Source organism: Ctenocephalides felis, unplaced genomic scaffold, assembly GCF_003426905.1.
Source record: "Ctenocephalides felis isolate EL2017-DRISC unplaced genomic scaffold, ASM342690v1 CF-g0.4_SCAFFOLD_00845, whole genome shotgun sequence".
NCBI lineage: Eukaryota > Metazoa > Arthropoda > Insecta > Siphonaptera > Pulicidae > Ctenocephalides > Ctenocephalides felis.
In genome coordinates, this window is record NW_020536999.1 from 17,872,100 (window position 1) to 17,892,776 (window position 20,677).

Consider the following 20,677-nt stretch of genomic DNA (forward strand, 5'->3'; position numbering starts at 1 on the left):
AAAAAGGTAACATGCAATTTGGTCCATTTGATCAAAAATTTATCATCTTTTCCTTATTATAATGATTTCTCACGGTTTTCTAAGTATCATCCTCAAAAGTGCATCAGAAGCCCTGTGTGCCAAAGCTGCAAGAGCGTCTCTAACATGTTCTTCAGCCCTGGCCAATTCTTCCATACTTGGAAGAGCATTATTGTTACTTCCAGTGGTTGCACCTCCTGGAGGATCTTCATCTTGACGAAACCGATATAGGAAGCATTTGTCTTTGAAGGGTTGCTCATGGGCAACTGAAAAAAAAATTATAGCAAGATTAAATACTGTAATGAACTTTTAATTTTTTTAACTAAAATTTATGCGGGATATTCAAAGTTGCATACGATGTATAGAACAGACATTGTATACAAAGTTTAGGAATCTAATTAGATAATTTATGGATAAATTTATTGCTTATAAGTATACGAATTTAGTTAGATGTGGATTAATCCATTTCTTCAAGGAGTCTGAAATAGAATCATTGAATACAAGAAATTTCAATTAAATAATGACTAAGTAAAAAGTTATAAAGTTTTTGTTAATTAAACTATATCCAATCCAATTTCCACTTGGTAATTTTTTTGCTAATCAATTTAAACATTTTTAAATTTTATTTCATTTCAGAAGCTTGAACAAGCACTTGTTCTATGATTCAATTATGAATTGAAAGCTCTCGAGTTTGTCCACCTAAAGTACATAGTCGTCAAATAGATTCTAAAAGTTTGCAAGAATTAAATTCAGTATAAGCCGAAAAAGTTCCAAATAGTAAAAATATTACATAAACTAGTGGTGTATGGCATCGTGTCTTAAGGCAAATTTGCTAGAAATTCCCATACCGAAAGCTAAATAATAAAAAATTTTTTTTGCAAAATTTGGAAAAAAATAGATTTTTGAGAGATTTTGATTTTTTTTTTAAAAAAAATGACTTTTTGAGAAATTTGATTTTTTGAAAATAATGACTTTTTTTATAATTAGATTTTTTTAATATTTTGATTTTTTTCGTACTTAGTTTTTTTTTTGAAAATTTGTAACATTTTTTCAAGCAATCACGCTGCATAGCTCATTTCAGGTGAAAATAGCAAAGCGCGTAAGCGCCGCGTAGTCGCCTAGCGTGTACGGGAATCCATATAAATGTAAACAAAATTTGTACTTAGTATTATAAAATATCTGATAATACGATGTACATATGTATAATGTTCATTTCTGACCGCCAAATGGCATTATTTTTTACTTTTTTTATTGCATCTCCAAAGACGCTGGATCTGCCTTTACAAAAATTTAACCAGTTGTTAATTTCGTCAATACAAGTAAAATGTTATTTGAATTATTTAAATCGGACGCTCCGTTATCTAATAAATACCATTTTTGGCCCATTTCTCCCCGTATCTCCAAAACGGCTAGACCTGCCTTTGCTGAAAACAAATCAGCACATCTCCTTATCAGTAGTAATCAAATGTTTTTTGAATTATTCAAATCGTTGTGAAAATACTTAATAATTAGTTAATTAAACACTTATAATTTAAAAAACACTTAAAAATTGTGAAACAACAAACACTTTCATAAGACTGTTATTGTTAAAATACTTAATAATTAGTTAACCAAAAACTTATATTTAAAAACACTTAAAAATTGTGAAACAAAATATTTCCTTCATCAAAATACCTAAAAATTTGTAAAAGAAAAAAAATTGTAAAAATATTTAACAATAACAATAAAAATGATAATGATAATATTATTATTAATAATAATAATTATTATTACAATAATATAAGATACTTAAATTTCTTAAAATATCATAAAATAACCTAAAATTTGTTAATATTGTAAAAGTATTCTAAAGCTTATTAAAATTACTTATTAAATTTTTAAAAACACTTGTGACAAACAAACTAGTTATATTTAAAAAAAAATATAATTAAGTAAATATAAATATGTTTATAGTAAATAAATTAAGTAATAAAATAGCTAATAATTAATTAAATTATATTAAACCCATAAAATATTGACTTAGGCCTTATTATAATATTAAATATTATACCGACGGCTTGTAAAATTAATAAATAAATAAATAAATAGATAAACACACACACAATCTTATATCATTTTTTTCTTAAATATGCCAAAATGTTCAGAAACTTGGAAAACGTAAAAATATATACAAATTTTCATTTTCGATTTTTTTGCAATTACTATATATAAATAATGAATAACAAAATAAATCAGAATAACTAGCAATTTTGTGGAATGCTGGAAGTACTTAAATTAAAAACTAAGTTCTACTATCCTAAAAAAGGTTGATTTTCCAAAAAAAGTTGAAAATATATCTCTAAAATCAAATTAGAAATATTTTTCAGAGTTTGCTTTGTCACTTAGGTGGCGACCAATCACGTGAGGTATAGGGGGGTTTGACAAAAAAATACGAAATATCACATGGGGGAGGGAGGAATACAGTAAGATATTGCCTGTGTTTATTTTTCACCTGTATTTTCAAAAAAAATCTACACATTTAAAAAAAATCAAAAATTTTGCGTATCACCAAAAGAGAGACGGGTTCAAAAATCCTTAAAAAAAATCGATCAGGTAATTAATGGAATGAGCAATATTCGTATCAGAATCGCATCACTAAAATCATCCAAATTTTCATATTTTTTGGAAAATCGAAACAGACAACAGTACGAGTTTTCGTTATAAATTTAGGTAAAAAATCTAGTCAAGTTGTTTTCCTGTGACAAACTAGAAAAATCTAGTCACCAATAAAAACCAAATAAACAATTTCTATTTATTTTTTGATAAAGGTATTTTTCTATTATATTTTGAGAATCTTTTCCCAAAGTCGGATTGGATATTGTTTCCAGGTATTGGTCATGTATTTGCCTTGTGGCTTATAATAAAGTACATACAGTACATCGTGTATGGGTACAGAATTCCATTATTAACTACTGGGGCCACCAGACTATGTGGCGACCGGGTAATGCAGTTTCTGAGAGAGATCATGTTCAATTAATTGACGTTGTTGAAATTTGGAACACCAGGGATTATAACCGCATTGAAATTTGTAATTAAAATTGAGGAAGATTAATTTTAAACTAATAACTAAATTAAAACTACAAAAAAATGTAATTAAGAAGTTGAAAAATCAATCGTATTTCCTCATTACTTTATAATAAAATTACAAATACACATTATAATTTAAGGTCGAACAGGTTGGTGGTTGAAATTTTTCTCCACGTTCACCAATTATTCCTGACCACGAACCACCTGATTAAAACTCTTGAATTTAAAAAAAAAAATGATGATGGTGTCAAATTGTGCCTAATTCAAATTTTGCTAATAAAAACTCAAAATTTATATACTTGGGATAATGATGCTTCTTGAAAGATAAAAAAAGGTCATCAATCAAAATGATATACAGAACAAACTTATTTAATTCCACGCGAATATTGTTTTCGATTTTCTAACAAAAATGCGCACTTACTTAGTTGCCAACCTGATAACTACAAATTTCAGTTCCGATTAAATAAAAGATTTAACAAAAAAAATATGTAAAAATTAGATATAATTCCCTTCTGAGTTAAGAAAATGTCAACTCCGTCAAATGTAGACTCGTTTAAACAGATTTAAACTGTTTAAACTGATTTAAGGTATGAGCAAAAATATAGTAACCACATTATATGTAGAATTTTAAATATATGAAACATTCTTGAGGGATATGATGATATGATCAGGAAATAATCAATTGAACAGAGCATTGTATAGCCTAGGATTGCTAAAACTTGCTAAAACTTGGAACACTTGAGGTGACCATTGATTGACTGGACTATCTTAACACAAGATAAATTATTTAAATAATCAAATACTCTTTACAAACATAAGAATCGATAAAGATATTTTGATTGCTTATTTGAGATATTTCTTAGAGTCAATATAAAGTCAAAGTTTTTATTTTGCCTTTTTGAAATATTTTCTATTATTGTCTAATATAAAAAAAAATATTCCTAATACCATGTGCTATAACTCCTTCCTCCAACAAGGCCTGCCACATGCCTTGGGCCTGCAAACGTCCATGGACTGCAGGAGAAAGGGAGACGAGCCAGTCCACCAACTCTGTGCCAGGTGCACATCGTCTTACTGGTTTACCTGGTGACAAAAAATGAAAAAAAGATAATAAAATAGCAATAACTGGTATTTGATACACTTTGAATCCATATAACTATTGTATTATCTGCATTATTTTTATGTCCTAATAAAAGTATTCTAGATTTGTATTCAATAGTTTTTGGTCAATATAGTATTGATGTCGATTAACTCTATATTTTATGGTAACATAGAAGTTGGCTTCGAAAAATCGAATCATTGCGATGACAATCTATTATTTTTATTTTCTGCCTCCAAAGCCAACTCCAAATCCATGGTCAAGTCGTGTTGCCACAATGTTATGAACCCGTGTTAAAAGTATAGGTTTTATTATTAATTATTATAGGAAATTTCAGTAACAAAAATAATATTAATTATCGTCATTTTATTTTTACAATACCTGATAATTTTCTGTCTTTTAAACAACCTCCGGTTTCGCTCAATAATATTACTCGTAAGGCCCAACCGATACGAGCCATTGCAGGACTTGGTGCCTGAAAATAAATAATACAAATGAGAAACTAGCTGTAAGTGGAATTCTGTCTTAAGGCAATTAGGGCATCGTGCCTTAAGGCAAATTGCTGGAATTTCCCGTACCAAAAATTATTATTTTTTCAAAACGAATAACATTTTTGAAAAAAATTTACTTCGAAAAAAATAGATTTTTGAGAAACTATAAATTTGACAAAAAATTACTTTTTTTAAAAAAAAAAATTTTTATTTGAAAAAAAAAATTTTTTTTGAGAAAAAAAATTTTTTTTTAAAACAATAAAATTTTTTGAAAAAAAATGTTTTCTTCATTTTGACATATTTTGGAAATTCTGAACTTTTTTTCAAAGCAATCGCACTGCTTGAACTGCATAGAGACGAAATGTCAAAGCTCGCAAGTGCCGCGCCGCCGTCTAACGCATAAGCATTGGTACGGAACCCATAGAAATGTAAAAAAAATTATAAATTTTGTTAAAATCTCTATAAAATATCTGATAATTTGATGTGCATATGTCTAATGATCATTTTAACCGCCGAATGGCATTTTTTTTTTACTTTTTTCATTAGATCTCCGAAACCGCTAGACCTGCCTTCATGAAAATTTGATCAAATCTACATCTTGTCAATACAAGTAAAATATTTTTTGAATTTTTCAAATCGGACGCTCCGTTCTCTTAAAAACTGAGTTACCGTTTTCGGCACTTTTTGCCCCGTATCTTCGGAACGGCTAGACCTGCCTTCGCCAAAAACTAATCAGCACGTCTCCTTATCAATACGAATCGAATGTTTTTTGAATTATTCAGATCGGTTGATCGGTGTTCCCGAAATCGTCGACGAAAATTTGTATCCGCACATACATACACACACGTACATACATACACACACACATACACACACACACACACACACATACATCCATTTTTTCTAAGGTATGCCAAAATGTTCAGAAACCTCTGAAACGTAAAGATATATAAAAATTTTCATTTTCGATTTTTTTGCGATTACTATAACTTGCCCTACGGGAAGTTAAAAATGTAACTTAAACTAGTGGGGTGTATGGCATCGTGCCTTAAGGCAAATTGCTGGAACTTCCCGTACCATAACGAAATGTTCGAGGAATACTGAATGTTTTCAAATAGATTATTATTAATACTGTAACATTGTCTAATATTTATAAGAATTATATAAACTGAATTGCAAAATTTGAAATTATTTGTTTAAAGTACATTAGAACTATAATCAGGATTAAAAATAAAATCTGAATTATTTTCGATATACAAAAAATTAAAAAAAAAAAAAAAAATTAAACAAATTTTTTTTTTACCAAAATCAATTATTTTGTTAAGACAAGCAAAAAGTTTTTTGAATCAATTAAATTGGACGCTTAGTTCTCTCAAAACTGCCATTTTTTGTACATTTAGCTCTGTATCTCCGAAATGGCTGGGCCTGCCTTTGCGAAAAACGAATAACCCTTTCTCCCAATCATTACTAATGGAATGTTTTTTAGATCATTCAAATCGGATGCTCCGTTCTCTCAAAAACTCGATTTCTATTTTCTGCACTCTTTGTTCCTTATCTCCGTAACTGCTGGACCTGTCTTTGCCAAAAACTAATCAGCTCTTCTCCTTATTAATAGGAATCGAATGTTTTTTAAACCATTCAAATCGGTTGATCCGTACGCCCGAAAACGTGGACGAAAATTTGTATCCATACATACATACACACACACACACACACACACACACATCCATTTTTTCTGAGGTATGCCAAAACGTTCAGAAACCTTCAAAACGTCGAGAAATGTAAAAATTTTCAATTCCGATTTTCGGCCCATTACAATAACTTACCCTACGGGAAGTTAATAAAATAAATTTATATAGATGGTTATATAAATAAATATAAAAATTATTGACTAAATTAATAAATGAATATTCAATATTAATGAATAAATAAAAAACCTAAATAAATGACTGACTAAATCAAGAACATGCAAGAGCATAATATAGAAAAGACAAATATAAAAATAAATTAATAAATAAATAAATATTATTGCTAGAATGAATAAATAAATGATATGTGAATATATGTGCAAATATATTTTGCAAAAAACTGCGCAAATTAAAAACAAATACGGGAAAATGCACAAAGATTTTATGTAATTAAGTAATAAATCAAATACTAATCTATTAGTATTTGCGTTATCAAAAAAGTGTTTAATTACACAAATAATTTATTTCGCTGTTCAAGTTGATGTAATTGCTTTATTGTCTAAAGTTATGTAATTTAAATTCATTAATAAATAAGAATTATTATTAGTTGTGAAAATTTTGAACCTTACAAATTTTTATATGGTTTTCGTGAAAAATTAGTACAATTTAGATATCACTCTCAATAAAAGCTGCAATGTCATAATTCTGATTTCGTTCCAAAAAACCCCGATGGAAACTCAATTCGTCTACGCACTTTATCCAAATATCTATCTAATGCACATATTTATTTACCGATATTTTAGTGACGTAAACATTACTAAATTAAATCAATTTCATGGCAAACACTATCGAAAACCATTCACGACTGATTAAACATTTCGATACCGGCAACGTCACTCGATCGAACTACGTCAGACTACAATTTTCCAGATTTTCACCTAAAAGGTGCTTTCCCTGATAAGAATGATTCGAGAAAAAATTGTGGAAAACATCGGAATAAATGAATATTTTAGTGCGTAGAGAAGGAAAACAATGAAAATGCGAATTTTGTAGAGAAATTTTATTCACCTCGGTTATGGGTTCGGCAGGGTTGGGTCCGTCTAAACTGTGAGAGCTTTTTCCTGTGGGAGAACCTTCTCGTTGGGTGCCTGTGAGACACACCCCTGGTCCAAATCCTAAAAGAAAAATAAAAAAGGATTAAATTAAAGAATATAGAGTTTAAAAAATACTTGAAATCTTCTAGTATTACTAAGTAAATGGTTAAAAAAACAAAGAGACCCATGTAGAAATTAATATCGGTACAATATATTACCAATATCGGTTTTCTGTGGCCGTGATTCGCACAAATATAGGCGAACGTCGGTTCTGTGATGATGTCAACTAATCGACCAGGCCAACGTCAGCCGATATTGAGGCAATAATCTCTATAAATGGCCTTGTCCAATATTGGTCTCAAACTAAAATAGAAATATTGATGCAATATTTTTTATCATCGGCTAATAAATATTGTCCTCAAATAGAAGAATAAATATTGATGCAATATTTTTTTATCATCGACTGATAAATATTGTCCTTAAACTAAAATAGAAATATTGATGCAATATTTTTTTATCATAGGCTGATAAATATTGTCCTCAAACTAAAATAGAAATATTGATGCAATATTTTTTTATTATATTTTGCATATAAATTTAAACAAAGCTTTGTCTCTAAATCAATATTATTGTAGGAACATAACCAAATACATTAACATTTTCATCTGCTGAAAAAAACTGAGTACTTAAAATTGAGTTTGAAATATCTGTATACAAATTAAAGTATATTTATACAGATACTACCATAAAAAGTCCATAATTGAAAGCAAATTGTCATTTCAATTTAATAGTTATATATTTTACAAAATTGTGAATTACATATAGAGATAATATTAATTTTGATACAAAATTCCCAGATGATCCACACGAACTACGTGATACCTTGCTCTCTATTGCTCTCTAATTTAAAATAAAAAAGAACTGCTTTTTCAGTAACTACTTCAAATAATACATTATTAATAACTAAATTTGAATCGGCATATTTTCTCCAAAAAATATGTCTATATATTTGATGTATACTTTCATCTTTCCCAAAAACTTTTATTTATTACCAAACTTTTCCATCTGAGATTCAAAGAATTTATTTTGCAAAACGTGTTACATTTTCGATTAAGAGTTTGCAAATCGAATTCCAGTAATTGAAGTATCGTCCAAATAAATAAATAGATTTCGTGAAATGCTGAAGGGATTTGATTCGAATCGAACAGGATTATGTACGTGGATTTGGATATAAAGTCAATATTTAATTGAACTTTTGAATTAAATGATATAAAATTTAACCACAATATTTTCCAATAGAATTGCACACTGTGTATTTACAATCGTAATTTGAAATAGAAAGTGCATTTGTTTAAGTGATATTTAATGTAGCAAAAAAAAAATTTTTCCAAAAAACTATGTTTTAGTCGCACATATATGACTGACATGGAACTATATGAAATCTTCATTTTTCCTTCATTTTTATTTTATATTAAATCATCATACTACGGATATCATTTTAATAAAAATACTATCCTTAAATTAATTTATCATATTTAAATTTTTGTTGTTGTTCATCATTGTTACTAGATGTTAAATTATTTAACAGTTGTAATAAATTTTGTAATAAAAAAAATTCCTTCTATCAAATAGTAGACAAATAAGTCTAACATGATTCATGTGGCACATCTTAGCGTCAGACACATAGGACTGACATGGCAAATAACATGTATATATTATTTTACAGATTATAAACTATTAGATTAACTCAAGTACGATGTAACTTGTTTCAAGAGTAATTTGCATAATCTTTTAATATCAAAGCACTTTAATGTCACACTAATTAAATTTAAATGTTTTCTTACCATTTTTCAGTTTTCGGTTCGCCACTAATTCGCTCATCAACTCCTTGTTTTTCTGAAAAAGAAAAATATATATCAATAAAATACTATATTATATAAATATGTATTAAATCGAACCAGAACACTCAAAATAAATAATTCAACAAAACAAATTAAAATCTTAATTACAAAATTATACAAATAGAGATTAGAAAAGCACTTATTACAATTATTATTATTAAAATAAACTTATTTTCATTAATTCCATTCTTATTTTATTGATTGACCAACCTATTTGGCTAAGTCACAAAATAATAATGAAATAAATTGTATCATTTTTATTTTTTTTTTAAATTAATAATGATTTATATCCTAAACATTTAGTTAATAATATAATTAAAAATGGTAGAAAACATATACTCAATATTAATATTAATAAAAAAATTCTTTTTTTAAAAAATGAAAATTTATTCCGAACTCACGTGCTTTTCTAACCTAAAATTATACACTTATTCACCTTCGTTCAAATAAAGTAATAAAAAATTACAAAAATTTATTATTATTATTAATAAAATTACAATTTAATTTATAATAATGAATTATGATAATTAATATTTTTATTAAATTTGTTTATCTTTTACAACAATTTTGTAACTATTTTTTCCTATAATAAAAGTATGTTTATCATAATTAATAATGTTAATTTTATGATTGCAATAATTATATAAATAAAATATGTTAAAATCATAAAACTTGTTTTAATAAATTGATATAACAAAAAATTGTTGATCTGGAAAATAATTCCGTTTCTTTAATAATCATGATTGTAATATTATAAATACTAGAGGTATTTAGCAGTAATTTAAATACTATTTTTTTATCAAATTATATTGATGTTGTTTTTATAGGAAATATAATTATAAATTAATTATGAAGTATAAAATGTTTTTATTATCGATATAAGTAATTCATTTAGAAGATCCAATACACTAAAATATAAAAATGAAAAACGTGGTGAAACATTTTTTGTTGTCCATTATTTAAGAACAATTTTCCTGGATGATGACACATACCTAGACTCGAAACGTGTAAATATATAATTGTTTATATTTGCTTATTATTTTTAATTTATATATATATATATATATATATATATATATATATATATATAATCTATTTTGATATTATTACGACGTATTATTTACTACAACCAACTGGAGTTGTTTGTGTAATAAATTCGGTGTCATATAAGGTCATTTGAATTAAATTCAATTAATTTGTGTCGAAACCGTTTTAATATGTTGGCTTAAATATAAATATAAATATACACAAAACCCTGCTTTAACAATTCAGAACACATATGTAGAGAGAAGAAAATATCATAAGAAAAATAATGATCTTGAAATTATAAGAATATTTAGCTATTATCTTATAAGTGAAATTTTAGCAATTTTCAATTTAACTCTGCGAAGTTTTTAAAATGCATTTTCTGATTGCTAAATTATTGAATAAAAATGCAATAGTTCTAATAGAAGCCTTAAATTTCACAAATGAGAAAATATAAATTTTACATTTGCCTTTAATAATTTTTTAGGATAGGAATATCATATTGAATAGAGTAGAGTGGGGCACAAAGGTTCAATTTGACTTTGAGAAATAATATTGTAAAAACCAAACTAATAATATCACAACAAATTACACATAACCAAAAAACAACTATCTGACTATGTTCAGTGAAACTGCCAGGTAATTCTTCACTATAAAAATTGGTGATTTTGCTGTTTTTCAAAAAATTATCCTCTGGTCCTTTTTACCCCATAAGCGGTATAAACGATCAGGAAGCAAACAGATCCAATGCCTTATTTTCAATTTTGAAGAGATATTACAAAATAAGCCCCGCTCTACTCTACTTGTTTTTGACAAATATTAAAAAGCAGATAATATTAAAAGATTATATTTATGTAAATTTTATTTTGAAAATATTTGCACGCATTTTTATACAGTATCTCTGATACAAAATATGATACTCATAAAAATATGTATTTATCTCTAAAGAAATCGATTTTCATGTAAATATCGAGAGCTTTTGTTATAATCGGATCGCATTTCCGCGATAAAAACTTTATATAATATTATCTGCACGTGAAAACAGATTAAATTTGCAAAACACATATTGAAAATTCCTTTCATAACAAAATACTAGAGAAAACTCATCTTCCGTAATAAATAATAATCTCATGGAAAAATTCTGATTAATAATGGTCAATGAAAAATAAAAAAAAAAAATAAAAATAAGATTATTATGATCGTAAAATTAATTATGTAAAGACTTGATACATTAAAGAAACTGAGGGTCTAAAAATATTATAAAGGTTTATAGAATATTTTTGATCTTGAGTTTATTTAATCTGCACAGATTTAGTATTAAGATCCTAATTGTATTTTTTAATTAGATCCATAATTTTTTTTATTGTTATTGATGCATGAAATATGATAAAAAAGTTAGACCAAAAGTATTAAAAAAAGTAAAAAATATATAAATATTTTTTATTATTACTTTAGAATTCACTCCATGAAGGAGAAGTCTATGTTTAAAATGATTCATAATAAAAACAAGTCTTCATTTCTTTTAAACATTATGAATTTAAAAATATATTATTTGCCATTTATATGCTTATTTTGTACGTAAATATTATTTATGCATGTCTTTTTTTAAAGTTCATTTGCAATTTAGAAATTTTGCATACAAAAAATTTGCATACAATAATCCGTGATCTTGTACCTATTGTTCCCGTCAGGTTTCTAATCTAATCTAAATATACAAATAAGCAAAGAAGAAATTTAATTTGCCATTCATTTTAATCTAACAAAAAATATATAATTTTAAAATATCTTTTATCAAATAAGGAAAATTACTTTTGTGATATGAGACTTAATTTTTTAAATTGATATGCATTAACTTTTGCCTTTCTAGTTAAAAATATTTACACTTCATTTATAAAATATAATTTTTTAGATGTGAAAGATTACACAAACAAATGTGAAAAATGCCTCAAATTTTGTTTATGCATCAGTTTGATTTATAAAGCTATTTGCTCTCCAAATGTTTGTTTTATAGCATAATATTAAATACTACAAAATAAAATGTATTTAAAACTTAAAGATTAAGAATGTTTTTGTATAATTACAATCAAAAATAAAACATTTATAATTAAGTCTAATATAAATAATTACCAAAGCGTAATTCAAAATATAAATGGGTTAATAATATGTTACAAAATAGAAAATCATATTTTTATCAATCATAGAGTTTTTATGGTTTGAATAATTTAACTATTAATAATAATATTTATAACATATAACATATATTTGAATTAATTAATAAAATTAAACTTACTTTCAAAATTTCAAACATCTTGAATTTTTTTGCAAATTTGCAATAGTGTTTTCAAGAAATTTTATACTTTTTATTTTACCTATATAATAACACCATATTTATTTAAATTACTAAATGTTATTATAATAATTATTATATATTATTCATATTTTTTAATAATATTTCACTCTATATTTATCTCGAAACACTATAAATGAAATGTTTAATAAAAAATTATTATTTTGTTAATATATTTTATGACTATAAATTTTGTTTTATTTATATTTGGTCTGATAGTTAATATTTGCAATATTTAATAAATATACTAGAAATTATATTTAATACTACAGTATTTAGATTTTTTAATATAATTTGCACTAGTATTAGAAAGTTTATATAAAATCATTGTCTTAGCTTTAATACAAACACTTTAAAAAAAATTACATAGAAATTCTTTCTGCTTCACTTTTTATTATTTTAATTTAATTTTAGTAGAACTAATTATAGTAGTAGAAATAATTTTATATTGAATTTTGATTATATTTATTATTTCTGTATTTGTTTCACCATAGGTAAAAAATGCAATTTTTTGTAGTACCAAATCGATATTAAAAATAATATTAATAATAATTAAATTTTGATGCAATATATTAGTAACTATATTTTATTTTAGCACTTGATTCAAGATGCTTATTGTAACTATTTTTTATGATTTTAACTATTTTTGGATGATTTTAAATTTTTAGTATACAAGATAAAACCATTATTTGTTGATAATTTTAAGTAAATATTTACTGAATATTTATAATTGAAATATTACACATTCACAGTCACTTTTTAACTGGCGCAACATTTAGTAACGCAACAAACGTTTCAAATTAATGCTGATTTATGATGTTTTTGTTCCCACTCACAGAAATATTAAACAACAAACTGTAAACATCGATGACAATTCTTTTTGTTTATAATATTTTTAATAATATTAATAAATTAATTATTTAATTAATCAATTTCTGTCAACACGTTTGTGCCAATGCGTGGTCACACATCAAATGCTATATGGGAAAGCACATATGTGTATTATGGGCTCGAGCAAAATCATCGACAGAGATAAACTAGGAAACTTGTTGATTGTTTTGATAAAAAATATGAAAATTTAGAGAAAATAAGAGTCACGGTTATTGACTGAAGAATCCGTCCAAATATTCTACTTGATACAACTACAATTTTCTTTGTGGTAGTGTACTAAATTGATAGGATTTGGCAGGAATGCAACAAGGATAATACAAGTTAATATAATATAAATAAAATTAGTGGTGCATTTTGAGAAATTTTGGACTTTTGAAAATAAAAAAACATTTTTGGAAAAAAAATGACTGACAAAAAAAAGGTTTTTTTTTTGACAAATTTTGGAAATTTTGAACTTATTTCCTGAACAGAATATTTTCATACAAATGTAATATTCAAGAATAAAATATGTTATGAATTTATTAATCAATCAATTAAACAATCAAAATCTCTATTAATTCTAGCATGATAAAACACATTCAGGATTTTTAATTTTTTCAAAAAAATGCTACTATAGTAGTGTGTATATATACACACATATTATTAATTATAAGTTTTACTAAATGTATGATTTAATTTTGTAAATTTATATTTCTTGAATCCGGCCCTGCTCTAAATAGTAATGTGTGTGACACTTATAACAATAACTATTATGCTACTGTATCTTAAATTAAATCAGAAAATATATATATCTGAGTAGAGAATTGAGATAGAGGAACTTCTTCACATAATGTTACCTAACCAAATTAGTTATATATATATATATATATATATATATATATATATATATATATATATACATATATATATATAATTTGTTTTAAAATTTATTATTAGGTTGATTAAACATTTTCAAAAGTAAAAAACTGAATTGAATGTATGAACAAAATCTGAAAAAACATTTTTTTGATAATTTTGATATAAGTTCGTACTTTCTCACATGGCACTTTATGTTAAGTATCATTTTATATGACAAGAATAAGTGAAATATTTCAGAATATATATATATATATATATATATATATATATATATATCTTGGACTATCCATCATTTGAATGGCTGAAGGGATATCGCTTCAGCATGATATATGACCCAATTATCTATTTATGGGTTTTGAATGAAAATAAGCAGGAAAAATATTCGAGCAGTCAGAAACACATTTTGGTAAATTGAAAAACCTGTAGGATTTAAAATGAAAACTAATATTTTCAGATGATTGATTCAGATCAATATGATTTTTTCAATCAATATTGTATTGTAATTGTATTCTTCCAATTTTTGTTTTCGAAAATTCTTCTAATCTGATATTAATAAAAAACACGAATTGACGTTTTCTATTAAATAATTAAAGTAATATAATACATTTACATGAAATATATTTTTAAAGTAGCTACATTAAATTTATTTTTTATCAACAGTTGAGGGCTAGAGGCGTTTTGTAATAGCACTTTTAAAAAAATGATTTTAAAATAATTCAAAATTTTCAAAAATATTGAAAAAAATTCTTGAAGGTATTTAGGGAGGGTTGATACAAGAGTTACTTAGGCATATATGATTTTCGAATTTTAGGGATCACAATAAGTTACTTTTCTGAAAAACTATATCTTTAAAATGCTTTCTTATGTGCCGTGCAGTGATCTAAATATTAGGGTTAAATTTTAAAAAACCGCTTAGAAAAGTTCCCAGAGGGTCGCATTTTCCAAAAATGCATGGTCAAGATGGATTTGTTCAATGTTTAAACCTTATTTTTGGGTCAATGCACGGAACATAAGAATTCATGTTAAATGTATGGTTTCTTCAGCAAAGTATCTTATTTTGATCCATATAATCAAAAAACCGTATGTGCCTAAGCGACTTTTTTCATTGTTATTAATTGTCGAATAGTTATTGATTACTCAGATCAACAAAAGAAAGTTGTCTGTATTGGATATATCGTATATGGGTAGAGTAAAGGTAAAGGTAAAGGTAAAGCACCGTATATGGGCAAAAAAAAAATTTAATAAGTGAAAAGAAAATAATTTAATAAGTGAATTTTATAAATTATAATTAAATTTTTTTTTATTAAATGTTCCTGTTATTGTAATGAATATACATATATGTGCACAAAATGGGTTTTGTAATAATTTTTGTTCCTTTCCTTTTCGAAAATTTTTGGCAAAAAATATTAGCACAACACCACTGGATATATGTTTAATAATCACTATAATCTACAAAAAAAAAATTAATAGATCATTTAAGTGAATAATCAATTTATTTAAGTTGAAAACGGCCAGGAAACGATATAAATTATAAAATTTTTAGATTATCATGCAGACAGAGGAATTAGAGTGAAGCGGAGCTTAAAATTCCACCGGTACAAAATTGCAAGTTATTTTTAACAGCAACTATTTATTACTTCTCCCCGTCATTACGAATTGAATGTTTTTTTAATCATTTCAATCGCATACTCCATGCTCTCAAAAACTAAATTTTCATATTCTGCACTTTTTGCTTCGCATCTCCAAAACGGCTGAACCTATATTTGCCAAAAACTAATCAGCACGTCTCCTTATCAATAAGGATCGAATGCATTTTGAATCATTCAAATCGGTTAATTCGTGCTCCCAAAATCGTCGACAAAAAATTGTAACCATACACACACGTACATCCATTTTTCCTAATTTATGCCAAAATGTTCAGAAAACAGCAATAGTCCAGTGTGAGACAGTGAATACTTGTATTTTGCACCCTAAACATTGTCTCAAGACCTACATATGGTAGGGTGTACACAACATATGTAGGTTTTGAGACAACTTATAGGGTGCAAAATACAAGTATTTACAGACTTGCAGCTGGGTATTCAGAATTTCAAGATAAACTTACTAAAATGACTGGACTATATATAAAGATATGCAAAAATGTTCAATTCCAATTTTTTGACGATTACAATAACTCACCCTACGGAAAGTTAAAAAATTCATAATTTTCCAAAAATCAATATCAAAATTCCAATAATTCTATACCATTAATTACCATTGAGCCCAGTGTACCCAGCCATAGACTATATTAATGACAACGGAAACCGTCCGCTCACCAGTTATAACGTTTCCGTTATTCCGTTAGCCCGGAGGCTTTCTATTTCCGCAGGCCAGTAGTACTACTAGTGCGTAAATGCCATTTACGAGTCCGGGGATCCGGCAGGCCATAAATTCACCTAAATGGTAACAGAGATTTCGATCAAGGCCGATCCGATGGAAAAAGTGCATGGGAAATATGAGAATATGGAAAGTAAGTGCTTTTTTTAGCGATGTCTAGTTTCGGATTTCCTGACTTGTGTGAGAAATTTTAAATGGTACAGTTTTTATAAAATTTGTTGGTATGTAAGTAAAAATATAAATGTAGGTATATATATATATGAAAATATAATTAGTGGTGTATGGCATCGTGCCTTGAGGCAAATTGCTAGTACTGCGTATTTTTTTTTTCTTATTTAAGAAAAATAATGAAAAAATATTTTTTTCCCAAAAGCAATCGTTTCAACAGAAGTAGAAAGTTTTTTGAATCATTCATATCGGATGCACAGTTCTCTCAAAAACTGTCATCTGTTTGCATATTTAGCACCGTATCTCCAAAAACGGGTAGACCTGCCTTTGGCAAAAGTTAATCACCACTTCTCCTTATCATTACGAATTGAATATTTTTTAGATCATTCAAATCGGATACACCGTTCTCGCAAAAACTCGATTTCTATTTTCTGCACTCTTTACTCCGAAACAGTTGGACCTGCCTTTGTCAAAAACATATCAGAACACCTCCCTATCAATTGGAATCGAATATTTTCTGAACCAATCAAATCGGTTGATCCGTGCGCCAAAACATTTGGACGAAAATTTGTATCCATACACACATATACACACAAACATATCCAATTTATTCAAGGTATGCCAAAATGTTCAGAACCCTTCAAAAATATGTATGTTTGGACAATTACAATATATTACCCTATGGGAAGATAAAAATATAATAAATATCATTATTTTTTTTAAATTCATTTCCAAATCCATACGTTTCGACTATAAACCTAGTCATCATTCAGTAGAAATCAAATTTACGAGTAAGCCTTTAGGCAAGTTGTACAAACTTTCCAAATCGTGCAACTTGCCTAATTTATTAAAATTGATTATGAAAGAACCATTTATAATCAACTTAATTACCAAGAATAGAATTTCAGCTATTTAGATAAAATTTTCAAATGTTTATTTCTAAAATAAAATGTTTGTTTTCACTAAAAAATTACCACTATGATTTCCAATAGATATTTTTAAAATATGTGTAATTGTGATTAATTTTTTTTTCAACAAATTTTATTTAATCTGTTTTATGTTCTAAAGAGGTATTTTATCAAGGTGTGGCTTCAACTGTAATCAGTAGCTGCAAAACGTGGAACGTATATAAATATCCAGCTCAGATTCTGATTAGATTCCCATAGGGGTATCTGGTCGAGAGGCATTAATTTTATGCGATTTTTAAAAAGCCGATAAAATAAGGGAAAAAATGCTTTTGCTATACTTTTTGATATTAGTTATTAATTGATGTTTTGAGAATGTAGACAAATAATAAAAATTAGAAATATTTACAAGGTTCTAATTCAAGAAGGTGATAAAGTGGGATCTCTCAAAAAATTGGAATCTGATCATATCAATGATTTCAAGTCCTTCAAATAATCCGAAAATAAGTATTATTAATCTATAATGATATTGTCATTGTATGAACTAAAGACAAGTTAAAAACATATTTTTTTACAAACTGGCGATTGTTAGAAAAAAAATTAAATTCTTATTTTGATATTCTCGAACTTTTTAAAAATGGTTAAAATCGGATTTCGTGAATAAGAGTAGTTCATACCAAAGAGAAGATCATAAGGAAGACTTTGCAAAAATTTTATCTAAACAGATCCAGTACAAGTTGAGAAATCGTAGGTATCGTATCTCGAAAACAGTTTTAAAAAAGTGCGTTTAAAATTTACTCTAGTAAGGAAGCAAAGGAGGATTATTGTGGTCAATCTGCTATATCTCCGAAAATAATGTGAATTTTACAAAATACTCTTATATACATATTCTTGAATAGTTGAACTTCAAATTTACAGAAAAAAACAATGTCGATTTTTTTTAATTTTAGACCAAAATATTCTCTTAAGAGCACTGCGGGATTTTAACAAATTTTTATAATTGAACCGCTTATTGTAGGCTTATAATATTTTAGTATGTTATTTCAGGCTACTAAATCTATCTTTACATAAAGTTTCACCAAAATTGCCAAAAAAATAGTTTTGATCATTTCATTATGACAATCAATATGAATCCCAACCTGCATATATATAGACCAATTTTTTGAATTTTTAAACTCCATTCAAAATTGAGGTATAAAACGTGGACAAAAAATTTTACACTAATTACCAAGAAACGGCTTGGCCGATCGTCGATAAAACACCGTCAAATTTTTTTTAAATGCTTTTAAAGTTTTTAAATCGATCTAGCCGTTTTTAGGAAAACGTTCACCAAGGGTTACAAATCAGTTCACATATAAACACACATATAGTTTTTTTCAAATTTCGTCTCATTCTATTCAGAATGACTGGAAACATTGAGAAATCACAATATTAGCAAATCGGATTTTTTTCGAGAACACAAACTTCTTCGACAAGTTAGTTAACATTAAAAAAGCAATAGAAATAATTTGTATAACATTCTAGAAAGAGGTAGAGAGGTCAAAATTTTTTTTGGAATGTGCACAACATTTTTTATTTTGTTAAAAATTAGTATAAGTATAAATTTTTGTAGCATTATGAAATCTACATTTTTCACCAATTTTGCATAATATTTAAAAATAATTTTGTTTTATCACTAACCTCCCAAATCAGCCTGAAGTCGTGTTGTTCCACTCTCAACAATTCGCACGTCGTCCTGGTGGTGACAGTACTCTCCCGAGGAAGATCGTGCAGAATCGACTCTCCGAAAGTGGCCCCTACACCAAGACTGCATAGTGTCACTGGTATCTGAAATAAAAGAAACAATTGTCAATAGACTATAGAACATATATACCAAGTTTAATCGATAAATTCATGTCGAGTCGTGATAAATTTACAACCAAAGATTTAATTTCAGATTTACCTTCGCTCTCGGTTTGAGATGATAAACCCCTTTCTGGGGCCACATAACCAACTGGCAGTTTAGCTAAGTAATTATTTCCAACTTGACATCGCAACAATGTATCCTTTTGCAAGATAACATAACTTCTTTATAAAACTTTACTTTACTAAACTTATAAAATGTTGCACGATAATAAACTTCACCTCGTGTCTTTTACTTTGTTCACAATCGTAATTACTTTTCACAAGATATCATTTCTCTGGTGTATTTCGTAAAGTTTTCTCAATCTATTTTAGTTTTATAAAGGTAATTTAATTCTGTCGTACAAAGGAAAAGAAAACTGTTTTAGAACTGACAATTTAGAATACAATTTCTTATTAGATTCTCATACACATTCCCCAACCATTTTTTCAGAACAATGTTTTATGTGAAGCTATTAAAAAAAAACAGAATCAAATAACTTATTCCAAAATATATATTTATCCTCTAGATGGAAAAATCTAGAGTACACAATTTTTCCCTCATCTTCATCAGCTTATTATAAAACTCCTATATCTTTTATCATTTACTCCAACAATGTAAATCATAATGGAAAAGTTGAATAGTTCAGTAGAGCTTTTGTGTAACTTTTAGATTAATTTTACTATAATGGGAAAGCTCTTTTGATATCATTAGTTGAAGGGCACTTATATGATGTATAAGGGCTTTGGAGCAGATTAAAATTGAATGATGTATGAGGTCAAATGGGTTATAGGTCAAAGATGGAAAAAATTTAATGGAAAGTCAAAAGACAAAAGCTAATATAAAATTTTAAATTATCATTATTTG

The 20,677-nt window shown here is 26.7% G+C and overlaps 1 protein-coding gene across 1 annotated transcript; it reads right to left on the reverse strand.

Annotated features, from left to right (window-relative positions):
• Positions 1–69: 69 nt before the first annotated feature.
• Positions 70–19,932, reverse strand: LOC113379637 (rap guanine nucleotide exchange factor 4-like). The gene is made up of 7 exons (XM_026619549.1): positions 19,871–19,932; positions 19,609–19,755; positions 9,301–9,352; positions 7,431–7,537; positions 4,565–4,658; positions 4,033–4,167; positions 70–284 (listed from the first exon to the last, which is right to left on the reverse strand). The coding sequence occupies exons 1-7, from the start codon at positions 19,913–19,915 to the stop codon at positions 70–72; spliced, it is 795 nt and encodes a 264-aa protein (XP_026475334.1). The 5' UTR covers positions 19,916–19,932.
• Positions 19,933–20,677: the final 745 nt, after the last annotated feature.